Here is a 24,991-nt window from a genome sequence, read left to right as displayed (position 1 = left end):
CTACGTCACACTCTGCCTAGATGAGTTCCGCATTACCAATATGGCTGCTGCCGTCGATTTGCTTCAAAACAGCTCTCAGGAACAGATGGGTGACGTCACGGATACTACGTCCATATTTTATACAGTCTATGGTTCAAAACTAGAAAAGGCACAGTACAAGTAGAGTCCATATATCATTTAACTGAATCAGAAATGTTTAAGTTGTAGTGACTTCAAAGAGCAAATAGTCACTGAGAGGCTGAGGTTGTGCCTAGTAAACTTGCCCAGTGTGCTAAAGCTAAAAATCACTCATATACAAAAAATCTGTTCAACTTTTTATAAACGAAAAAAGATAATCGACTCACACAAAACTGATGATGAAAGTGATCAAAGAAACATAGTGGTCAAATAAAAATACAGCCACTCAGCTCACCTCCTCTTTCCAACTCCAAACAATGCTATTTATCTAATCCACGTGACCACACAACAAATCATATCATAAACAAACAACAAAAATATACAACAATAACCTACCTTAAACCTCAAAAGTAGATACTATACACACCTTTTAAACCATTCATTCATGGCTCCTACATAAGTCATACACATAAAACACAGCTAATATTAATATATGTTCAATGATTGTATTGAGTCAGTCCATCAAACTCCAGCATGTCTTTACAACAGCAGTGTAATGAAGAAGATGATGAAAGGTGAGGTTTCACAACGGTTTGACTCATCAGGTATGTGACTCAGTTCAAAAAACAAACTAACACAAACCACTGACCTGTGAAGGGAGATTTAGAAACCTCGACCATGCTTTGGTGGTTTGAGCACACACAGTTTTACATTAACCAATGAAACTGAAATCTGAACAATAACTTCAGCTTCCTGCCCAGATTTTGGAGGAAGCTCAAGAGGAAGTGAGAGAGGCACCTGGTACACAGCGGGTCAGAAAAAAGTGCAAAGAGTATGACTTAAGACTTACTAAGAGACTCTAACATCCATTTCAAAAGACAAGTGTATTATAAGATGATGATATGATAAAGAAAGACTAAGAGTAACAAAATGAAAGCTTTCTGATGCATCAATTTTATTTAGGTTGTATTGTATCATCTTAAGTCAGCGTGTGGTTAGCACCTGCTTCCTACTGGAAAGATTGCATTCAGTGGAGAGACTTTTCAGCCTAATTTAGCTCAGTTTGAGGTCTTTAAATGGGCAGATAGGTTTCTTTTACAAAACAACAACACCTTTCCTCACCCCAAAAACCAATCACACGTACTGATTAAATTATAAGCCCCTACCAGGAGCAGCCTAATGGACATGGATCACATTTTGTTCCTTTAACGTGCTAAATTACTCGAGAAGGGAAACGGAGAGCTAAGTCTTTCAGAGCTCCTGCTAACTGGACGGTAGCGAGTCAAGTGCCTCATCAATCTTATCAAAACAGCAGCCGACACGATGTCACTCTAGGTCGCGGACTTTGCATGTTAACAAACCTTGTGCTAAAAGGAACAAATGAATATGCAAATTAAGTTGAGCTGGAAATAAGTCCGGCTGATTGGCACTCTTCACGCTCGGGAGGGTCGCGATGAGAATTAGGCATTGTGATGCAGGAAAACTGCTCTGTTCAATTAGCCTTCATCTCCACCTGGTAGGTTCTGACATCACGCCCTTGTGTTAGTCTGATTTACACGCACACAAGCCTTCAGCCGGAATTAACAATGTTCTCTGCAAACTAACCATCCCGTACAGCTGCTCTCAAGTCGAACAGGACTTCAAATCTCCTCCAGGCTTAAGCGAGCTCGCCCACTGATTGAGCAGCCAATCATAATGTCACATACTGTTTTACCATTTAGCAGACTTCCACCGGATCCTGGTCACCAAAGTGGACGTGGAAATCAGGAGGGGCACCTGCAGCTTTATTCAGGTGCTCCATTCATTAGAGTGAAGCTTTCCCAGCATGCACTGGGGGTGAGGCACTGTAAGGTTACACCAAGCGGCAACCTCCAGTCTCAAAATATGAAGCCCATGTGGAAGTGTTATAAAATGCATTCATGGACAGTCCGCTTGAGGCTGGCTGCAGAAACACGGGAAACCACATACACACCCATTCAAAAAAGATGATCTAGGGGCGCCGTTGGCCTAGCGGTGTATGCGTGCGCCCCATATACAGAGGCTATAGCCCTCGTCACAGGGGTCGCAGGTTCGATTCCAGCCCCGACCTTTTACTGCATGTCCTCCCCCTCTCTCTGCTCCCCTCATTTCCTGTCTCTCTTCAGCCGTCCTGTCAATTAAAGGCAAAAATGCCCAAAAGTATAACTTAAAAAAAATAAAAAATAAGATCTTCTCAGCATAAATTCACATGTTTAGAATCTGGTTAAAAACACGTCTTTGAGCTCAGAAGATTCAGAAGATAGATATAAGATTACGAGTTTTGCCCAAATAAGGACATGACTGACTTGATTGACAGGCGGGAACACCGTAGCTGTTGGCTAGGAGGCTCAAAGCCCGCCTCTTTACGTCACACTCGCTTGACAGCAGTTAGGTTGTGTTCAGCATTTCCAATATGGCTACCACCACCGATTGGCTTCAAAACAGCGCTCAGGAACAAATGGGTGACATCACGGATACTGCGTCCATTAATTATACAGTCTGTGGGTTACAAGGACAAAGATTTTACATTCCCTATTAAAATAACAGTCACATCACCGACTGAAACATTAAAGCTCCAGTGAGGAGTTCTCACTGGTGATGAAACAGACTGAAATTAAAGCTCTATATCAGGGGTTCCCAAACTTTTCAGCCCAAGACCCTCAAAATAAAGGTGCCAAAGACTTGTGACCCCCACTGTTCCTCAAAGTGATTTAATGTGGCTTCATTTAGCTGGTCTGCAGAAAATGAGCCTACTTATATGAGCATGTGTCTGTGTTTCCTGTGCTTTTATGAATTAACCTGCTGCTACTGATGCTTTTGAGAATTACCTGTTCACTAACCCTAAACTTAGGAGTCATCTGGTAACAAAGAAAAGGGTACAAGAAAAAAAAAACAAAAGCATGAGCAGCTCTTCTCCTGCATAGAATCATGACGGTAGAGTAAGCATGAACGCATACTAAGTCAGCAGCAAGATAAAAATAAAAATATGAATGTCATTTTAAAACAGGAGAATTTACTGCTGAGTTTGTCGTAGAGATGCAGGGACAAAAAAACCTGCAGAGACAGACTCGTGAACTAGAAGTCAAACAACGGGGACTGCTTTTGGCGACTGTCTGAAATGAGACTTCCCTCTAATGTTTGCGCTCATACTGTACACACACAGACACACGCACTCAGTGTGTGTTGTTCAGCAAATATTCACGATGTCTGTCTGGAAAACATGGCTGTCAGCTATTTACTGATAATAAACATGAAGCAGAGAGACTCCAGTGGTTAAGTTGAGATGTTGTGCTGCAGGCTGAATCTGAAAACATCATTAGACAGGAGTTTATTTATTCATGCCTCTGGGTTACTACTACTAGGTTCAAGAAACACATTTTTAAGGTTTCCATTAGCAGAAAACTCCAGGAAGTGATAACTATAAGGCTCTATTATTTAAATATTCCCTCTGAATAACTGATGTACACACACCTGTAACTGAGAGGTACCACAGGCCAGAGATAGTCTCTGTTTTGTTGTGTTGTCAGTCCCTTTTGTCGCCATCCTTCTGTGTGGTTTGATATCATATAATTATTTTAGATCATATTCGATACCATTGCTTTGTTTTCTTTAAAGCAATCAAATACTCTTACTAAGCAAGCGGCAACCTCCAGCCGTGAGAAATTAAGCCAATGCGGAAGTTTTAAAACCTGCAGTTCATCGAGTGTCCACTTGAGGCTGGCTCTGGAAGTACCGGAAACCACATACACACCCATTCAAAAAAGCAGAAATAAACATATTTACAGCCTGATAGAAAAAAAGAGTTTAGTCTGAATAGCTAATTCAAGTTTTCCATTATGAGAGGCACAGCTGATTTGACTGACAGGTGGGAACGAGGCCCCTGGCGAGGAGGCTCAAAGCCAGCTTCTTTACGTCCCACTAGTTTGACAGAAGTTAGTTTGAGTTCAACATATCCAATATGGCTCCCACATAGACTCTACAAATAATGGACGTAGTATCCGTGATGTCACTCATCTGTTCCTGAACGCTGTTTTGAAGCCAATCGGCGGCGGCAGCCATATTGGTAATGCAGAACTCAACCAGGCAGAGTGTGACGTAAAGAGGCGGGGTTTGAGCCTCCTAGCCAACAGCTATGTTCCCACCTGTCAGTCAAGTCAGTCATGTCCTTATTTGGGCAAAAACTTGTAATCTTAATATCTTCTGAACCGTCGCGTTCGGGAAAAAATTCACCCCTCGTACAGTATGTGCCGATAGAGAAAGAAGAAGAGCCAAGCTGTTTTTTAAACCAGGCTTTAACGCTAGGGTTGGTATTCACAGAAAACTAGCATGAATTTGAACGTAGCGTTTCCTCAGGACTCCGTCTCTTTACCTCACACTAAAACGACAGCAGTTAGGTTGAGTTCAGTATTTCCAATATGGCTCCCACCGGCGATCGGCTTCAAAACAGCGCTTCAGAAACAGATGGGTGATGTCACAGATACTGCGCCCATTATTTATACAGTCTATGGTAGCAAGTAGTTAACTTTTTTTAATCAATCCCTTTATTTTGGCCTTAAAAGCTACTGTGCGGAGTTTTATATTTGTGTCAATTTGGCGCCCCCCTGTGGACAAAGTGGAACCTCCTATGTCCTTGCTGATTTTGTCTTTCGACAAAAAGTCTCATCCTGCTGTCTTTTCACAGTGAAATGTATAACTCTCTTGCTGTGGAGAATGTGAAAAAAAAGAAAGTGGTTTTTCCTCAGCATGTCGTACATTTACTTGTCGATGAGTCATTGTTGACGTTATCGAGCATGCTGTTCGGGAACACAAGATTGTTGCCAGGAGCTGAAATTGTAGTGTTCTAGTAGTGAGACATTTGCATCTTGCATTGCACTATTCCAAACACTGACCAGGCAAATAAAACATAGCAACATGGCTGCAACACTATTACCTCATAATATTTCTGAAGTCTGGGAACATTTGATCAGATCTGTAAACTGGAACTTGCTTTTCAGGTATGAGAAAGTTGAGGAGAGGGCGAGGTGACCTTCAACTTACTGACCAAAAGTTGGGGCCACACTGTGTGGGTCTCACAGTTTCAGTTTTCAGTTCCTCTCTTTAAAATCTGTACTGCTTTTGCCTAAATAAAATCACTGTAGGACACATTTTTGACTTTATTACTTTAACACATACTGTGAAATGTGTATTTTTCCGTATTGCGACTACTATCTGAGACACTACAGTAAATGTTACTGATAAATCAATAAACCATTTTCAGAAGCTGAACTTGTCAATGCTGTCCTTATACCTCCATCACTGTGCACCTCCATCACTGTCTGGTTTGGATCTGCAACCAAACTAGACTGACACAGACTGCAACGGACTTTAAGGACTGCAGAAAAAATCATCGGTGTCGACCTGCCCCCCATCCAGGACTTGTACCGGTCCCGGGCCAGGTACGGGCAGGTAGCATCACCGCTGACCCCTCACACCCTGGACACAAATTCTGTGCGCCAAAACAACCCGCCATAAGAACAGTTTCTTCCCCCAGGCTGTCATTCTGATGAACACTAAACCATAACAGTGTCATACCTGTTGGATCAATACTCTACAATGTAGATAAACAATGCAAAAATTCTCCAAGCAGAATTCCATATTTAAATTTTTTGTATTATTTAACTACTATTTTTTTAAATGTAAAAACTACCTCTGCTACTCACCACTGCACTTTATCATATTATTTTAGCCTGTACATATTAGTCATGCCTATTTGTTGTTTCTTTTGTATTTATAGCTGATGTTATTGTTATTATTTTTTTATTTGTATGTCTTATTCTTATGCCTTGTACAAAGAGAGCACAGTTTACCAAAGTCAAATTTCTTGTGTGTTCAAGCATACCTGGCCAATAAAGCTGATTCTGATTCTGATTCTGATTCTGATAATGTGAAATACACATGCATATTTTGGCTGCCATTAAAAGCCGTTTTCTTTCATGGATTTTGAATTCAATGGATATAATATTTGTAAAGACTCTGATCCAGAAATAAAGGTATTGTGTTAAAGACTCATCAGGTGTAAACAGATGAATGCAACCTCTGCAGTGAGCAGCATTATTAAACACAAGGCTTTCATAAAAGCTACACGTACAGCCTCTTTGGTCGTGCACGCAGACATATATTGTGCATGTAATAATGATCCTCACTTCCATTTGCCATCTAAACATCCCCAGCTGTCACTAATGGAAAGCCAAACAGGCCATTTCTTTTTTTAATGTGAATGAAGAGACATAGCGAGGCCGAGCTAAATCACTCTGCATTCTGCTTATTACCGTCCCTTTCCTACTTCTCTCCTTTCAATACACGCAGAGCCAAACTAAATAGCCTGATGCCTTTTCACACATATGCTAATACTAAATAATCCTGCCAGTATCAGGGGCCGGGTAATTGGGTTGCCTCTTCTCTCGCCTCATTTGAGTCCATTTGCTGACAGGATTACGGGCTATTATCCCTCAGGATCCCTTAGGATCTCCTTAAGCCTTCAGATGGCCAAAACACACAAACAAATGATGTGTGTGTGTGTGAGAGAGGGAGTGTGTGTGTGTGTGTTGGGAGAGAGAGTGCCCTGTGCCTGAAAACTGACTATCATAGCACAGCTGTGTCATTTCAAGTTATCATCATCTTCTATCATTATTGCTTTCTCTGAGGATGCTTCAACATAAGTAGAAGCATACGCCCCGTTCTGCAGAACAAACAGTGCAGGACTTCTGTTCTCCAGCAGACTCAGAGGCTGAGGAAGCTTCCTAATGAATGGACACCGGATCAGAGTGTGGATGAAGGAGGAGGAGGAGGAGGAAGAGGAGCGGTGCGTGTTTCTCACAGGTTAAGACCGAGCTGTTAAATGTCAACAGAGGACGTGTCATCCTGGTTAATACTGCTTGATTAGAGGTTCAAGGGTTAGTTGACCCACAGGAGGAAACATGTATTTTCCCACTTAGTTTAAGTGATAGTGGGTTTTGATTAGGGATGCACCGCAATCAGGGCGCTGGCGGCCTAGAGGTCCAAGTGCCCCATGTATAGAGGCTATAGTCCTCGTTGCGTAGGTCGCCGGTTCGACTCCCGGCCGGTCGACTATTTGCTGCATGTCTTCCCCCACTCTCTACTCCCCACATTTCCTGTCTGTCTTCAGCTGTCCTATCAATAAAGGCAAAAAAGCCCCAAAATATACCTTTGAAAAAAAAAAAAGAGATGCACCGAAATGAAAATTCTTGGCAGAAACCGAAAACCGAAACTGAGGAAACCAAGGCCGGAAAACAAAAAACCGAAACACCGAAAGAAATTATTATGCCAATTATAAGTAAGGAGACTTGGGACAGTTGTAACATTTCACTCCTCGGATTTGAGTTTAAGCCATGCATTTTCTGTTTGTGTTGCACAGGCATCTTCTAGGCCATATATTAGCAGACACTTGAAGCTAGTTTGTGTAGCAGTTTGAACACACTGGGTTCAAAGAGCTCAAAGTTACAGACAGAAATGTCAAAAATGTTACAACTGTCCCCAGTCTCCCCTACCATTGCATTATGGCTCTGACTGTGTACTGACCTCACTAAAATCAAGGATCTCATTGAACATATAAGACAACGAGGGCGCATGCCCCTCATCTGGTTAAGAGAGACGAGTCCTTTTTTCTGCACTCTGTTCTCCTCCTGTCTCCTAGCAGGTTCTCTGCATCCATCGTGCATGCTACTTTATTCCCACATCCAAGTAATGATCTTTATAACGCAGATCAAGTACAGTCACAATGAAGTGCAGAGGAATCGAATGGATCTCAGTGAAACGTGTGCTGACCAGGGTTGAAATATTCCCGGGAATTTTCAAAGTTGGAAACTTTCCATGGGAATTAATGGGAATAAACCAGGAATTTACTAAATTGAAGGTTGGCTCTACATGAACTGTGCATTCCTCCATCACATGCACAGATGATTTCTAGAATCCTGTAGAGGCTAGACTTGAGAAGCATGAGGGAAGATGCTCTTTCATTTAACATTTTGAATGGGACTTTGTTGGGATTGCATTTTTGTTCATTTTGAATGGGTTGGGTCTGAGGCATGAGTAATATTTAACTCAACATTCATTTTGTTGTCCCTCAATGAAAGAATTGATTGTTCGATAAAATATTAAACACTTGATAAAGTTCTACTAAAAATAAATCTGTTTTCATTGTATTATTTTTGGATGGATGTCTGCTTATAACAAAACAAATATTTATGTTTGGATATGATACCTTTCCATTCAATTCATTTCAATTCCCATTCATGCCCATAAATTCCCATAGAAATTTTCCAATTTGGAATATTTCCAAAATTCCCCAGCTTAACTTCCCATGGAAATTTACCAGAAATTTTCCACCCCTTTGCAACCCTAGTGCTGACAGACTCGAAGAGTGAACTTTACATTGTTTTCACTGTGTGGTCCGTCTCAACCTCTCTGCTTAGAAGACGCTTTAGTGCTGCAATTAAAGGAAGAACGGATGCAGACATGTTGGCCCTTATCCAGACAAGCGTGCACTGGCCGCGGTTTTTGCTTGCGTAATCACGAAAGTCTGTCTGGCCGTGTTGTTTCGGTGATAAAAGTCTATCGGCCGAAAACCGAAAATGCACTTTTCGGCCGAAAATTTTGGGTGGCCGAATTTTCAGTGCATCCCTAGTTTTGATGTAGCTACCTCTGAAGCTTCTGCCACCAACTTGAGGCAATGAAGGTTAAACCATTTGTGTTAGGACATGTTCATCATTATTTTGTTGCCTTGTTAAATTTGAGAAGAGTTCTTTGTGATTACTCAGCACCTTTGGATTTAATACTTGGATGTGTGTGGGTATGAACTCACCCTCCTGCTGGTTGAGGATCATGTTCTTCAGAGTGTTGCAGTCCAAAGTGGGCAGCCCGTTGTCCGTGTACGCAGACGGCCTGTAGTTAACATCCGACCTGGACCGGTTGTGTCCCTTCTTGAAGGCAGACTTGGACGAGGAGTTGGCGGCGTTGTTGGTGCACTCCTTGGAGTGAGCTGCCAGGTCATTGGTGGACCTCGCTCTGCTTCTCTTCCCGTGCCTTAAACCCATCCCCAGCCCCAGAACGCTGAAGTTGTCGGCCCAGGCCAGACCGAGGGGCCCCACCTCCGGCTGCTCTCCAGCCAGAAGACCCCACACGCCGCTAGAGCTCAGCTTCCCCAGCGCAGCATTAGACACCTCCTGCAGCTGCTTTGGCGGCCTGGAGGGCTGGAGGTTCCCTGTTTGAGCTTGGCTAGGGCCTTGGCCTTGTATTCCATCCATGCAGTTGATAAAGTCCTCCGTGGCCTCGAGAGCCGGGCTGATATCGCCCACCATGTCAAGCTGTGCAAGACCCTCCATGGCTGGGCCTTCCCCTGAGATAGCTAGAAGTCTCACAGCTAAATGTTCCTCCAAAATGCGCACAAAATCCCTGTTAGCATCCACATGTCCATGAAAGAGGAGCTGTCAGCCTGTCACATACAAGTCTTACAGTGCGTCCACAAAACAGGAAGATCCAAGCAGCCAGCAGGCCTCACAAAGTGCTGACTGAAGCAACTTCTCACTCGATCCCTCGGGACACAGCCTTCTTCCAGGGTCACAGTCTTCTTTCACAATGCTGTGCCTGAGAGTGAAATATCTCCCAGGGGAAGATTTCAGCTGCTTTATTCCAGAGCTGAACAAGGCCAGCAGCAGAACCGGGACTCCCTGGGTCGAGCCAATTTGGGTGGCAAACTCTGTGACCCTGCCAGATACACAGTTTGGGTGAATGAAAACAAAAAAAAACCTCTGCTCAGACTGAAATATTCAGGTGCTGAAGACAAAGTCTGAAGGATGTGAAGTCCACTTTATTTATTCATGTTCTTTTTCTTCCCGTCAGGTGGCCGTGATGTCATCTGATCGGCACTATTTGTGGCTTCACTGTAAAAGAGAAAGAGGAAACAGTAAAGAGGAAGCCAAAGAAATACAAAGAATGGAAACACAGCTGACAGAAAAATGCTGTGATTCTTTTATACATCAAATCGCCGCCTGTCTCAGACACTTCCTGAAACTCTAAATAGCGGCTTCGCAAAGCCAAAACAAGGTGAACAACTTCAGGCATCTAACTACCTACCCCGCCTCAGCGCTGCATCTTCATCTTCATCACACTGAGCCCGGAGCTGTGCGATCATCCTCCCTCACATGTCCCGATGAAATAATACTCGACTTCCTACTCAGCTGCTTATCAGTGGTCGGAGCAGCCACAGAGGAAGCGGGCCCTGGGTGGGGTTCCCATCCATCTGTCTGACTGCCGTCTCTTCTGATTCCCTCCACTCCTCTCTCTCTATCTCACTCTCTCTCTCTGTATCTCTTTCTTTCTCTTTCTCATTCCTGCTCTCTCGCCCTCATTGATTTTATTCTCCTCCACAGCTCTGCCTCGTTTACTTTCCTCCACATATGAATTATTTAAAGACCATTACATCACTGCTGTCCAATTCCAGCCAGGTGGGCAGATAGAGTGAATATTTACGATTTACACATGATCATTTATTTGAGATCCAAAGAAGGATGTCATTCTGTGTAACTGATATTTTAATGCTCTTTATGGAATCTTTTTTGGCAATCTATTAAACTGTGCATTATGTTTCTGCATAGAGTCCATTACTGCACAGCGTCGGGGTGTTTATTGCTTAGAAAACCAACAAGCATTAAATTACATTTTCACAATAACTTCCTGTTTAATCACCACTTTTCATAATTACTTTGGATGATAAAAAGGAAAGCAGACAAAACACAACTGAAAATAAGATAGCATTCATTCACTGGATGACAAACAAACTGAAACTGGGGCAGTATATTCTGCAAATCATCCATCTTTTCTGGTAAAAACATGATCTGCTCTGCATTATCTGTAATGGCCTCACCCCCTCATGATCACATTCACCATGACATCTGCAGATGTCAGTTACTCATCAGACTTTCCAGTGAAGTCCGTTGACTCACCTTCCGACGTGTCATTACAGCAAACATTGAGGTATTTATGATCATGAGCCAAGTGTTGCATGAAGTATCATATCATATTGTATCATATCGCATGGTATAGTATCGTATGGTATAGTATCGTATGGTATAGTATCGTATCATATAGTATAGTATTGTATTGAGGGGAGGAGCCGAAAATGATGACATCCGAAGCCTCGCTGCCCGGCTGTACCCCGTGACTGCTTCGGCAAGTGGTTCAGATTTTGCTGCGAGGTTTGATAGCAATATAAACCCCTCAGGCTCCATTCAAAATGTGGGTGTTTGATGGGGAGTTGCAGTCAGTTCAGAGTTCGGATAGAGTTTTGATAGTTTGGACACTAGAGTTTGGATAGCGTTTATTTAGTTTGGAGAGTTTAGAGAGAGATGGTTTGAAGGTTTAGGAGTGAGGAGAGGACAGGTAAGACAGAGTCAGCTAGAAAGAGCAGAATTAGGAGCGGACCTGTTGTGTATCTGGTGCAGTCTTGGCCTAAAGGTGAAGTGCAGGCCCATGAAACATTTAGCCTGAGTTCGAGTCCAGCCTGCAGCTTTTAAATCGCATTTTTTTTCCCCACTCTCTCCCAGTTTCTACACTGTCCTCTCCTCTATAAATAAAAGGAGTCAAAGCCAAGAAAATATAACTTTAAAAAAAAAGAAAGAAAGAAAGAAAGAGGAGGATTTCCCCTGTGTGGTAACATTTTGATTTAATAACTCCTAACTCCTAATAACAAGCATATCCAGTGCCCTCGTCCTAGTTCCACAATCACTTTCACAGTCCTCTGCCTGCTTAAGCTAATGCCATTTTCCTAAAGTGACAGAAAAATATAATTACACAACCTGCCATATCATATGATACTACCATTTTGGGAAAATGTACACACACAGAATACATTCAAAAATATTTTATCAAACACATATATGATCATTTATGTACAGAAATGATTTGGTCACACATTTTTTGTAATTCATAGTCATTCCCATAACAGACACAAAAATTCAATGCATCACACATTGTGTGGTTCGGGTGACATATCATGCAAAATGGACTTTTTAATGGTTCTCTACCTGAAATATGTGTCCCAGGCATGTCTACAAACCCCCCGAGAATGAAAAAAAATCCATTCGGCCCCTGTTCTGATTTCTCCACCTTTCTGTAAATGTGTGTGAAACGAGCCGTTTCAGACTTCCGTGTTTTTGTTACGTAACAACAATATCCGGTCTGTCACGGAGTCAGAGCTTGGAGCTTGTTCAGCCCATAGACTGTATAAAATAATACTGAATCCCCTCCTCCGTTTTTCTTTACCTGCACACGCGTGCTAACAAGGAGCTTAGGAGGGAGGCATGCTAGTTGTAGGCTGTCTTAATAAACACAAAGGTCGGTTTTACTCCCCACGTCTGCAGATTTGAAGATCTAGTGGATGATTTTTGTTTTTCATGGAAAAGTGTTAGCGCTTGTTAGCATAGCCACATAGCTACATGTTTGTAGCTGTAGCTGTGTACCAAGACACACATCGACATACTGACAAATAAAACAACAAGAAACACTAAATCTGTGACCAATCCTTCAGAAAGGTCCTGCTGCCTTTCTGGCAGAGGTCGGTTTTACTCCCCACGTCTGCAGATTTGAAGATCTAGTGGATGATTTTTATTTATCATGGACAAATGCTAGCGCTAGTTAGCATAGCCACATAGCTACATGTTAGTAGCTGTGTACCAAGACACACGTCGACATACTGACAAATAAAACAACAAAAAACACTAAATCTGTGACCAATCGTTCAGAAAGGTCCTGCTGCATGCAGGCGCCTCTCCGTCAGGATCAGATTCTGGATCAAATTCAGAGGGTTGAAGTAATGTGGGTCTGTGAGCAGCCGTGTCTATTCAGCCATCATGTAAACATTAGATCAACGTGCCGGAGAGCCGAGGGCTCATCCACTCCCTGAGGGGGCGTGGTCAGAGAGAAAACAGACTGTTCTGAGGAGGGCTGAAAAAGAGGCATGCCAAAATCTGATTTCAAAGTGTTTTTTTGAGCATAAACTTTAAAGACATGTTTTGGGGACCTCTTAGACCAATATATATTGATGAAAAAAGCGTGATATGTCACCTTTAAGATCCAGCTGCCTGTGATGATAAACCTGGCCAGTAGGTGGTTTCGTGTGCACATGAAGCTTCGAGAAATGAACCCTTTCTCGAACCAATTGGCTCAAGTGGTTCGATGCCTCATGAGGCTTCAGCTCACCATCACTAGTATCGTATCATATAGTATAGTATCGTATCATATAGCACAGTATCGTATCATATAGTATCGTATCATATCATATAGTATCGTATCATATCATATAGTATCGTATCGTATCGTATCATATTTCATTTTTATCAAACACATTAAACAGAGCCACCCTACAACCCAACTAAATGTGGACTTCTTTCTTTTTTGATGCTTATGATTAAATTCTCCCAATGTTTTCACCATTTCCCTGTTGTATCTACTGCTGTCTTATTTGATCCCATTAAAAATCTTTTTTAACTTAACCTGAGACATTTGTTTCAAACATTGATAGGGTATTAAAAGTTAGATAGTGGCTTCTAACATAAAGACCTCGCAGCCACACCCTAACCCTGGTCCTCTGTCTGTAAATGATATACTGAATTCTCAAAGTAGCATCACTATCATGCTGCCTCAGGAATATCACTCTTCATGTAGTGATGTTGAACAAGATATGAGCACTGCTCTGATTAGGTCACAGGCACGAGGCCGCATGCGCAGACCGAGAGCCGAAGATAACAGCAGTGCTGATACTCAGCACAACATCAGGACCATGAGTGTGGTGTTGCTTCTTAACAACCGGGCAGCATACGGTATCAAAAAGTAATAAACAACAACAGATATTTTACTTTTGCATGTTCCACAACATCAATAAAACTGGACTGTTGACAAACAAGCCCCAGTGATGTTGTTCTGTATATCAGCATCCATAGACTGGCTCCTGTCCAATCAGATTGTTCAGTCGGAACTATCTGTTGTTGTTATAAAACTTAATAACTTGAGCAGCATTAAGAGAAGGACAGTCTCCAAAGTGAAGCCTCTGTGCTGCTGTTTGTTTTTGAGCGTGTCTGTTTGCATCTATTCCCGTCTCCACAAACACAGAGTCAGCATCTCAGCAGTGAACTGACAGAGGTGAAGCCACGGTCAGCCTTTCACACAGCCACATCAACTTAACGTGCAACCTAACCCCCAATACTTCCTATCAATCACGACATTTCTGTTTTTAAATGTTTGTATACACAGATAATAAAGCAGTGTGGAAGCAGAGAGAACCAGGCCTGTTTTATCCCCAAGCTAATGTGATGTGAATCGGGGCTTGTTAGCTAGCAGCTAACGCTAGCCTCTCTCCATCCTTGAACAATGTCACTTAAAAACTAAATTTAAATTATATTCTAGTTTAATTCATAACCATCACGAGTCTACGGATATATGCTGGGATTATAATGGGTTAAAACGTGTGTCGTTCGTAAGCATTGAAAGAAAAATCGAGACTCACCTTACAGTGTTTACCACTATGTCATTTTGATAGTCCGTCAACTAACAAGTCCCCCGAAATCAAACGGGGGTACAGAATAAAGGTTCCGCTTAACATTCTCACATTGAACACATCATTCGTAAACCATTATTTTTCTAATCGTGTTAACGTTTCATATATATTAAACAATAATCATGGGTTACCATTTAAAAAAAAGGAGCACAAAAAAACAAGATTGAAGACAAAAAATATTTAAATGCACCAGTATTCATCAACAACATAATATTTACTGTAAGACTGTATAATTTTTAAATAGTTATGCCTAAAGGCAAAATTTGACTCCAGGTTGTCTGGTAAATTTGTAAATTTCAGTTTACTAAAAGAAAATGGGATTTTTTGAATTTTTGGTTTTTCACACCAGGAGCTGTGCCTTATTCTTACCATCCAAATTCTGAGAACAATTACTTGAAACTGTAAGAATTGGAAGAAGATTTCATATTTTCATGGAACCCGTGTGACCTTTTTTTGAAGATTTAACATTAAAGATGTTTTTTTATATATAAAATATGAATTTTACTCATTAGTTGGAAAGATATTCAATGCAGGAATCAGGTATCTGTGTAATGCATTGAATATTTGTGTCATTTATATGTATATTTTGAATTTCTGCCATTCATTTATTTGCTTATTTATCTGCAATAACACAAATGCTGCACATGGATGATTTAAGTTTGACCAAATCTTCTGATGTTGATATAATCCCAACACTAAGTCTTTGTCTCTCACTTAAATGCTCTGTTTACGACTGACTCTTTCATAAATTCAGATTTGCATTAGTATCTATCAAAATGAAAAGGGCAAAACAAAATCCTAAAAGCTATAATCAACGCCACAGTTGACAACAGGAGGGGGTGAGTTTATTTAGTCTTAATAAGGAAGGTCATTACACGTCTTCACAGGAGGAGCTGACCAAGATGGTAAGAGGTCCAAAGAGTGGAGGACAAAGCAGAGGCTGAGAATAGTTTCTCCCTAATAGGCTGCTTGAAGCTGGCCTAGAATCCAGTGTCAGCAGCAGTCCAACAGAAAGAGACATCTTTCAGGAGGGACACAGTCATTCTTAGAGTTTCAGCAAGATTTGAATTAAAGCACCCTTGGTCAAAATGGTGTACCAAATAAACATGTATTGATGTAATAGATGCATGCTAAAATATATATCACTCTCAGCTAACAAGGGGGGCATTGGGTGTGCAACATTTTCACATACAAAAACAGAATGAGTCTCAGGACAAGAATATGTTGTATTGTCTTAGATTGTATTCTATTATATTAAAGATAATTATGAATCCTCCAGAAGTACGGTCTAAAGGCTGGTCCAATTTTCCAGGATGTTATTTGCCTAGTTCTATTCTATTCTGTTTTATTCACTCCAATATATTCCATTCGAATCTTATCCATTCTATTTTGTTTGTAGTGGCTATTTGACTTTGTCAATTTACAAAAAAACAAAACTCAAAATCAAACCAGCCATGGGGTACAGGGAGAGTGGATCATACCCAGGATCAAGAGATTGTTATTGTCCAGCCAAAAATGCAGTGTCTTTGTTGTTTTCTTTAACAAAAATATTTTTTACAAACAATAATTTTCGTGCTCTCACTTGTCCTGGGTAAAAAAATATCTTCTCCTAGCTTACCTTCCCATCTATATACACTTGTAAAGGAAGGAAGAAGGAGCAGCTTTTTAACACATACAACACAAATTGTCAGAACAAAAACACTTTTTTATGTCATGTTAGAGAAAAAGGAGAATGATTAACCTGCTTTTAGTTTTGACTGATTTTGTCTAATATCTGATTACAAAACTCTCAGATGAAATCACTGATAATCAGACCCTCCAATCTAAAAGCTTTCAAAGTCTATTTGTAAAAGAAACCCTCTTTGGTCTTCCTCCTCCTCCTCTTCCTCTTCTTTTGTCTGAATGCTCTTTGTCTGAATTTGGTTTCAAAAGTTCTCAATGCAGCAGAGGAGGTCCAGGTCACTCTAATGGGCTCTTACATGTCACACACTCTCTCTACATTGTTAACAGACAATAGTCCAGTGTGTCTTATATCGTTAAAAAGCAGTGATCAGCAGAGTTTCTTTTCTTCAGATTTTTTCACTTCTTGAAGATATTGCGACTAAAGCTAAAAAACAAGGACAGGAACATATTATCTCTGTACTTTTGTTCATTCTATTCACCACAACATGCACACATACAGAAGTTGTTTTCTGTTTTCAGCTGACTGTTTCTCCCATGTCTGTGCAGCTTTGGTAATTTGATTTGTCATGATTTCAGAAAAGGCATAAATGGAGGTCCTGTGTTTGGAGGTTATGATTCGAGTCTTCTGTTTTTGCTGCGCTGAAGCTGTGTCTGAGCTTCAGAAATCCTTTTAAGCTAAGTGCCTGTGCCTGGATATAGGGATTGATGCAACAAAAAAGCATCAACTTAAAGAATAAGACCATCTCTGTCCAGGCGGCTCCATCATTTCCCATCTAACAGCAATCTCGCAGCCCTCTTTCCTTGACTCATGCACTCAGGTCTCTCTGCGTCCTGCCTGTCCTGCCTGTTTCCGTCTTTATTTTGATCAGACCATCTTCTAGTGATGACTAAATTATGATGAGATTTAAGGACGTGCAGTGCTTTCATCTGTCTAGTGCGTTGTTTAATATTGCCCCCCCTAACCCCTCTCGAACCGCCACCCCGACCCCCCAAACACACACGACACAATAGCCATCTACCTCCGCTCACTCACCCGCTATTGAAGAGCAGAGTGGCTGTTTGGTTCCCATGGAAACAACCTGTGTTTGTGTGTGTGTGTCTAGTAAATGTTTGTCCCTCACTGAGACTAAGTTGGATACACAAAAACACACACACAAAAACACAGGCTAATTTCTGAATATGCAAATAATGTGCTCTCCCCTGCAACACAATACAGCTGCATTATAGATCTTTATTGAACAGAGAGGTTTCATAGGCGCTATAATGAAACACTCTGGCACAGCTGAGCTACAACTGTCCATGAGAAAGATGGCTGCTCTATTATTGCTTGAAGTGAAGGCTCACAATATTTGAAGCTATCAAGATCAGAAACCAGGTCCCCGTGTGCTTCCAGTACTGTTGGTGAGGATAAATGTTCAACTCTCCTTCTGTACAAAACTGTAACCTTCAAAATGAGTAAGACTAAATTAATGTGGTGTTAATTCATTTTCTTCTGAGTTTTATGTGATGTACTTACTCCTTTTTTTTTTTGGTGTTTTTGCAACATGTGTGAACAGGGCGCCATACAGGTGGAGAAAGTCTGAACAATTCTGGGCAAATGATGGACAGGGGTGACAGTTTGTGTTCCCTGAATCAGGGGCGGCGTTATGGGTGGGCCTAACGGTCCCAGGCCCACCCTAAACTTTTCTTTTAAAATTGAATATATTTATATATATATTGTAATTTTGTCACAAACTCCTCAAAAGCAGCTGAACATATAACTTTGTGCAAAAAAAAATAATTAAAAAAAATATTTGTAAAATCTTCTTTTGTTTATTTTTGATGCGCCTAAGCAAGTGTTCGTCAGGCATGTCAGGTTGTTGAGATCTATGTGGCATACCGGTAGGCTAAGCTAACAGGAGTGATATTGAAGCCTGAATTATCTACTATCTATTTACATTTATTCTTATAATGGAGCAACAGTCGATATATGTAAAATGCCTTAAACCGGTAATGATGACTCCAGGCACCTCTTCTTCTTTCGCGCCAACTCCTCGGAATGCTAGCAGAACTGAATGAATTAAAGCTAGTATTAAAAATATCATCCATGATGTTAAGCCTAATAGTTTAAAATGCTAAGGAAAAAAATAAATTTTGCTACAATTTAAACTTCTGAGAACGCTAGAACATTTTTGCTCTAGTGTCAATGGGGAGAGTTGAAAAGCGGTGGGCTCCTTTCCACAGACTGATTCGATGTGACATGTGTGATCTGGTTGTCCCTGGTGTCCCTCCTATTTTTCTGAGTAATTCACCGTAGTTAAGGAGAATCAAGTATGTAACACAGCCAGGTAATAATTGTTAAAGATATTAGAACATTTACTGTAGAAAAAATTGGTGGGCCCAATGTGGTATTCTTTCATGGGGCTCCATGTTTCTCCATGTAAATATTCTTGTACAGACTGTGGCAACATTTTTTCTTGCTAAGGACAATAAAGGTCTATCTATCTATCTATCTATCTATCTATCTATCTATCTATCTATCTATCTATCTATCTATCTATCTATCTATCTATCTATCTATCTATCTATGTATGTATCTATCTTTCTGCTCCCAAGTACAATGAACGTAAAAAGGCATAAACACTTTATTTTAACTTACAGCATACCAGTTATCATTTCAGCGGACACCTATACCCCACAGCAGCCGATTTAGGCATTCAAAACAACTCTATAGAAATAGTGAACTCTGTTCCTGTTGTTATTGTTTGCGTTGTAGCTCATAAAGACGCCTGAGTATTAAATGCAGTCTCATTTAAAACTCCTCACAGGAGCTTTAAAAAAAGGATTTTACTGCAACAGTTTCGAGTAAGTCTTTGTGTTCCTCTGTGAAACATCCTACTTTACTGAGTGCTTAGTTCTATTGTTATGGTACATAAACATGTGTTTGTAGAAGAAGAGATTTGGTTGTTTGGTTTAATGTTTCAGTGTAAAGGTGAGCTTTGAAAAATGATCTGAAAACATGTGGAAAGAAATATGTTTGACATGAAAACAGTAAACTCAGATTTATCTGGATTAGAGATTGACATGCGGGAGTGTGTTTGCCGCTTATTTAAAAGCACAATACCTATCCGTGTAAGTGTGTGTGTGTGTGTGTGTGTGTGTGTGTGTGTGTGTGTGTGTGTGTGTGTGTGTGTGTGTTGAGCCCTGGCACCACACGTCTCATTCTCACCTAATGATCGCAGCCCCTCACTGGCAGCTATCTCTTCTCCAAGACCAAATCCAATTACCAGGGACAATAGAAACCAGCTCCAGGCTCGGGACTCCATCAGCTCCTCTGTTCCGCTGCTCTCTGCTCCGAGACTCCTGCTGGAGCCCTAATCATGTCGAGGGTCCACAAGGGCCACAAAGTACACCTGTATACACACACACACACACACACACACACACACACAGAGACACACAGATACTAGCACAAGGAGCAACACAAAAACAAACACATATCAAGCACAAATACAAACAAATGAAACTCACAAACATGGGTAAAACAAATTAAACATATAACAGATGTGACAAATGAAACATGACAACACATGTAGCTCTTTGAAGTAGCACAAGCATGGGTAAATAAAAGAATAAAGCAAATAACTATAAAAGTAGACCATACAGCACATGTGCAAATGAAAACATGACTGTACACACCACTTGTTACTTGCAACTAAATATATATATTTGAAAGCCAAGCACAGCATTCATGTGGCATTTGTCAATTTATAATCACTTCTGTGCGCATACAAACATGTGCAAATATATAGACTCCAAGCAGATGTCTTCATCATAGCTGTATACAGTCACTGATACTGAACAACACAATTTGCTTCTTAATGGCTCCATCTAGAGGAATATACATAGAATGACATTTTCTTTTTTATCATGGCTAAGGATACATGCAGGAATCCTTCCAAAAAAAAAAACTCAAAACAGAAAAGAATAAAATAAAATAAAATGAAAAATGAATAAATAAAATAAAATAAAATAAAATAAAATAAAATAAAATAAAAATAAATAAAAATTAAATAAAGGAAAATTAAATAAAATTAAATAAAAATAAATAAATTAAGTAAAAAATATATTGAATAAAAAAAAGGTACAAAATGAAAAATGGACAAGCAACTCCAGGAACAATTAAATACAACAACTTATTTGTGTGCACACATAGAAATATCAATTATATTGAAAAATTGTATTGCCTAAATTGTATTTGAACAATAGGTTGGTACGACGAAGCATTTTTTATGTTAGTAGGCTAATATAAATAAAATACTAATTTTTTTAGGCTTCAAACCACAACTATTTATAAAAGTTACTTCAAGGGAAACTAACCCTCACTTATAAAGGACGAATGGTGTACTATTTACTCATTAACAATACTCTATGTTGAATTATTTCTACGGATTTCGTAATTTTTCAGAGGTTGAATAAAAAGCTGGACACTCGAAAAGACAGTTTGCTTTGTAATTAATTCACGATTTTTATTTTGAAGGGCTAAACCGGAAACTCTTGGTCTAACCACGTGACATCTGACATTCGAGCAACATGGCGGCCGGCAGAGTGACCGTGGATGGAGACATGATGAGATATGCAGAGTACAGTCCTAAAACCAGCGCGAGGAGCGACGCTGAGATAGACAGGCGGCTGGTGAGTGTTTGGTTTGAGATTTACAGACTTTGTTGAATCTTTTGAATTAAACTAAGGTGAGTTTGACGTGTTAAAGCGCGTGCAAGGTAACCGCAATGACCGCTAGGTAACGTTATCTTACGTCACTGCTCGTGCGTTTGAGTGAGTGACAGCTGGTTCATAAATTAGAGAGGAAACATTGAACAGGATATTTATTTTACCCTTTAATCAGTCTGTTTCTTATTACAGGAGCTTTAAAACCACAGCCTGTTTAAATAGACATGATATTATGTAACAAGGCAGCCCACTGTGGCAAACATCACCTGATGAAATAGTTTGGGCTTACATGAAACTAAATATACCTTAAAAAGTTTGATAAAAGAGTCATTTAACCTGATCAAGGTTGGTCATTGACTTACATTTCCAAATATGTGCTCACAAAATGAAGATGCATAATGTGATAATAGGTTGTGACATCAAATTTTGCCTGTAACAGATCAGATCAGTCACCTTCAAGTCACTTAAAAAGCTGTATACTATATAATACATCCTTTTAACAGCAAACTCAAGACCTACCTTATTAACCTCACTTTTAACTGAGTCTTATTCTTATAATAGTGTTATTACATCTTACTTTATTTACTTATTAACAAGTTAAAAATTCAATCATTTTTTCAGTATGTACTGTCCTATTATGAATTATTAAAGACACATATTAATTGTTCAGTTAATTTGTATTACATATGTACTTATTTTAATTTATTGTTGATTATTGTATTTTCTATTTAGTTATTAATTAGATCTTATCATAAGATTTTTACAGATTGCCTCTCAACATTTTAATATTTTATATGCTGTATTTACTTTTAGTGTAGCATCTTAGTTTCTTTTACTGGTTATAATATTTTAGTCTTTTATTATCTTATTCATTTATTTTATTTTGGTGAGTTTAATTTCCTGTGTTGAGTTTTAACACCTATTTTTTCCTCCAGTGTTTCCTTATTAAGATATGACAGTGTTTCCTCAGTTTGTTCAGCTAATTCTTTTTAATTAATTTATTTTATCATTATTGTTATTATTGCATATATCATGTTTTTTACCTTACATATAGATTTTTTGGTGGGTTTGGGGTCGGAGTTGGGATTGGGATGGGGGGTCTTTTTATTTTTTAAATATTTTTAATTTATTGTATTTTATTATTTTTATGTACAGCACATGTATATATATATATCCTATCATAATGATAGTTAACCCCCATTTGACATCAAACTCACCACTGTAGATCCTCTATGGATCCTGTAAACGTCCCAAAGCTGTCTCACAGATATTGTAGCTGTGTTGTATGATCTGTTTCACCCAGAGTGATAACAGAGGGATGTTTGGTTTGTGATTACAGGGAGGGACTCTGATTGCAGTCGGTCTGGGTGTAGCTGCTGCAGGTTTCGCAGGTAAGAATAACTTAATACAAGATCTGTACATTTTTCCAGTTTCATTTATTATTTTATTATAAGTTATTACTTCGTATGTCTTTATTGTGATCAGTTTTCATGACTGATCTTTCTGCTCTCAGAGATTTGTTTCATATTGAACTGTTTTTGTTTGTTTCCCAGGTCGCTATGCATTCCAGCTGTGGAAGCCCCTAGGACAAGTCTTCACTGAGACCGTCAAGAAGATGCCATCATCAGTGAGTTGTGAATAAATGCTACCCTAAAACTAACATGGAATCTGTACACATTGAAGTGAGCCTGAACCACTGATTAAACAAGCCAAAACTAAACTAATTATTGGCATCGGGATGTGACATACAAGGTTACTCATTCAGGTCCTTTGCATAGAAAAATGTGCACTTTAATTACTTTGGCTGAAGGTTTTAAGGTTCAAACAAAAAAATGCAAAAGCTACAAAATACAATTGAAACACAGAATGTATCCTGCATTGCTGCACTGTGTTGTGTTCATGGTTCTTGTTTTTTTTGAACAAACTGTGGATAGTTTCTGGAGTCAGCTCAGTAAATTTCAAACTTATGTGAGTGACATCTTCAATCTTTCTTTGTCCCTGCAGTCTTTCTCTGCTTATTATAAAGGAGGATTTGAGCAGAAGATGTCCAAACGAGAGGCCAGCCTTGTTCTTGGCATCAGGTAATTAATCTATTATACTTTCAAATACAGTATAATAGTGCGTGTCTCACTGGATCAAAGTGAAAACTGTTCACATGGGTTGATAATTGATTTCTATTTGACCAGCCCAACCACCACTAAGCCCAAGTTACGTGAGGCCCATCGGAGGATTATGATCCTGAACCACCCAGATAAAGGTAAGATAGAAGTCTGAAATGTCAAAAATGACTGGGAATCGAGATGTTGCATCAAATGTCATTAGTTATCTGAAAGAGAGCTCAAAGAATCTGACGTCTGTGTGCGTCTCTCTGCAGGTGGCTCACCGTACCTAGCGGCGAAGATCAATGAGGCCAAAGACATTTTGGACAAGGAGTTCCGCCGATGACCTGCTCTGTTACAAACACTTTAAAGACTTCCATCATCTAGTGCATGATCTCAGCTGTGTGGTACCGCTCCAACAACATCAACCCTGAGGCATCCACTCAGGCTTCTGGAGGAGAGGTGGCAAGAATACATCATTATGAGTTATTTATTCACGTGGTCATCAAACTTTGACTTAATGTGTGAACATTGTGAACATGTTGTTAACCTAAAGTGCAGAGCATTGCATATAAATGACTGATTATTAACCTCTGGATCTTGAGAGTGAAGTCAGAGTGAGAGTGCCTTACACCTGTGTTCTTTCTAATGTCCACCAGGGGGCACCACTTTAAGGTCAAATTAAGGTCAGATTGTAAAGAACTTTGTGAGAAAGTGACTGTATGTTTCAATTGATACATCATGTCATGAATGTTTCCGTAGCAATACATATACATCTGGTCTCTTGTCCATATATGGTCGCTTCTGGTTGAAGAAAATAAAGATGCCAACAGTGAAGGGGACGAACTCAAGGCACCAAAACAGTCCACTAACCAACGGCTGAAGTCATGTTTGCTAGATCCACTTCTTTCTGACATTCTGTGTGTATACAATTTAACTATGTGGGTATATAAGGTATTGGGGAACAATGTTATCTATTTAGAGTACTAAATTAAGCATTCAATGTTGAAGCTGTGGAACATTTTTTAATAAAGAGGATTCAAAAACATACAGTGGTTGTGTTTCTGTGTGTGCATTAAATCTTTTTGGGAACGTGGGAGTCTTATTTTCATCTGGTGTATTTACAAACAGTGGTGGACAAAGTACACAGCTTCATTACCTAAGCCAAAGTATAGATCCTCCTGGTCAAACATTACTCCAATACAAGTGAAAGTTGTTCAGTCATTATTACTTGAGTCAAAAACCTCAAACGTGGGCTTGAAACATGGCCGTGGTATTCAGGTAGAGAAGCCTCATCCTTCTCGACTGCAGCCATCATCACCACGACTAAATGTCTGTGGTGATGATGGCTAACTGTCTTTGGAAAATGACCAACCTACCTTACTGAACTTCTTCATTACCCAGACCGTTTACATCAGACTCGCACCTCAAACCAGCTACTTTTGCATGTTCCCAGAGTTCGGTCAGAACTGGGAAAAACTGCTTTTTGTTTCTCTGCTCCTGATTCCTGGAACAAGTTGCAGCAGCGTCTTGAATTAAATGCACTTTTACCTTTTTTGACAATTTAGAATCTTAATTTTTAACCTTTCAACCCCACTGCACCTGTTTTAGCTAGGTTTACCTGTGTATATTTATTGTATCATTTTAACCACCGGCCCTTCCTATTTTAGTGCTTTTATAGTCAATCCCCTATACCTCCTTTTATTTGTATTATATTATTTGAGCTTTTAATTGTTTTTATATCCAAATCAAAAAA

The 24,991-nt window shown here is 39.8% G+C and overlaps 2 protein-coding genes across 2 annotated transcripts in view; one reads left to right on the top strand and one right to left on the bottom strand.

The window, feature by feature from the left end:
- The window catches only part of plekhm3 (pleckstrin homology domain containing, family M, member 3), a 53,480-nt gene extending 43,107 nt beyond the window's left edge, over positions 1–10,373 (bottom strand). Inside the window, exons 1-2 of the mRNA XM_034693296.1 lie at positions 10,267–10,373; positions 8,996–10,073 (exon numbers count right to left, since the gene is read on the bottom strand). Coding sequence (XP_034549187.1) covers positions 8,996–9,515 — 520 coding nt within the window. The 5' untranslated portion in view covers positions 9,516–10,073; positions 10,267–10,373. The remainder of the gene's footprint in view (positions 1–8,995; positions 10,074–10,266) is intronic.
- A 10,582-nt stretch (positions 10,374–20,955) lies between these two features.
- On the top strand, positions 20,956–24,283 carry dnajc15 (DnaJ (Hsp40) homolog, subfamily C, member 15). The gene is made up of 6 exons (XM_034693783.1): positions 20,956–21,100; positions 22,476–22,527; positions 22,690–22,763; positions 23,141–23,217; positions 23,323–23,393; positions 23,511–24,283. The coding sequence occupies exons 1-6, from the start codon at positions 20,999–21,001 to the stop codon at positions 23,579–23,581; spliced, it is 447 nt and encodes a 148-aa protein (XP_034549674.1). The 5' UTR covers positions 20,956–20,998; the 3' UTR covers positions 23,582–24,283.
- Positions 24,284–24,991: the final 708 nt, after the last annotated feature.

The sequence above is a fragment of the Notolabrus celidotus genome, chromosome 10 (genome assembly GCF_009762535.1).
Source record: "Notolabrus celidotus isolate fNotCel1 chromosome 10, fNotCel1.pri, whole genome shotgun sequence".
Taxonomy (NCBI): Eukaryota; Metazoa; Chordata; class Actinopteri; order Labriformes; family Labridae; genus Notolabrus; species Notolabrus celidotus.
Note: the sequence above shows the minus strand (reverse complement) of the source record. Positions and strands in the feature narration are given on the sequence as shown.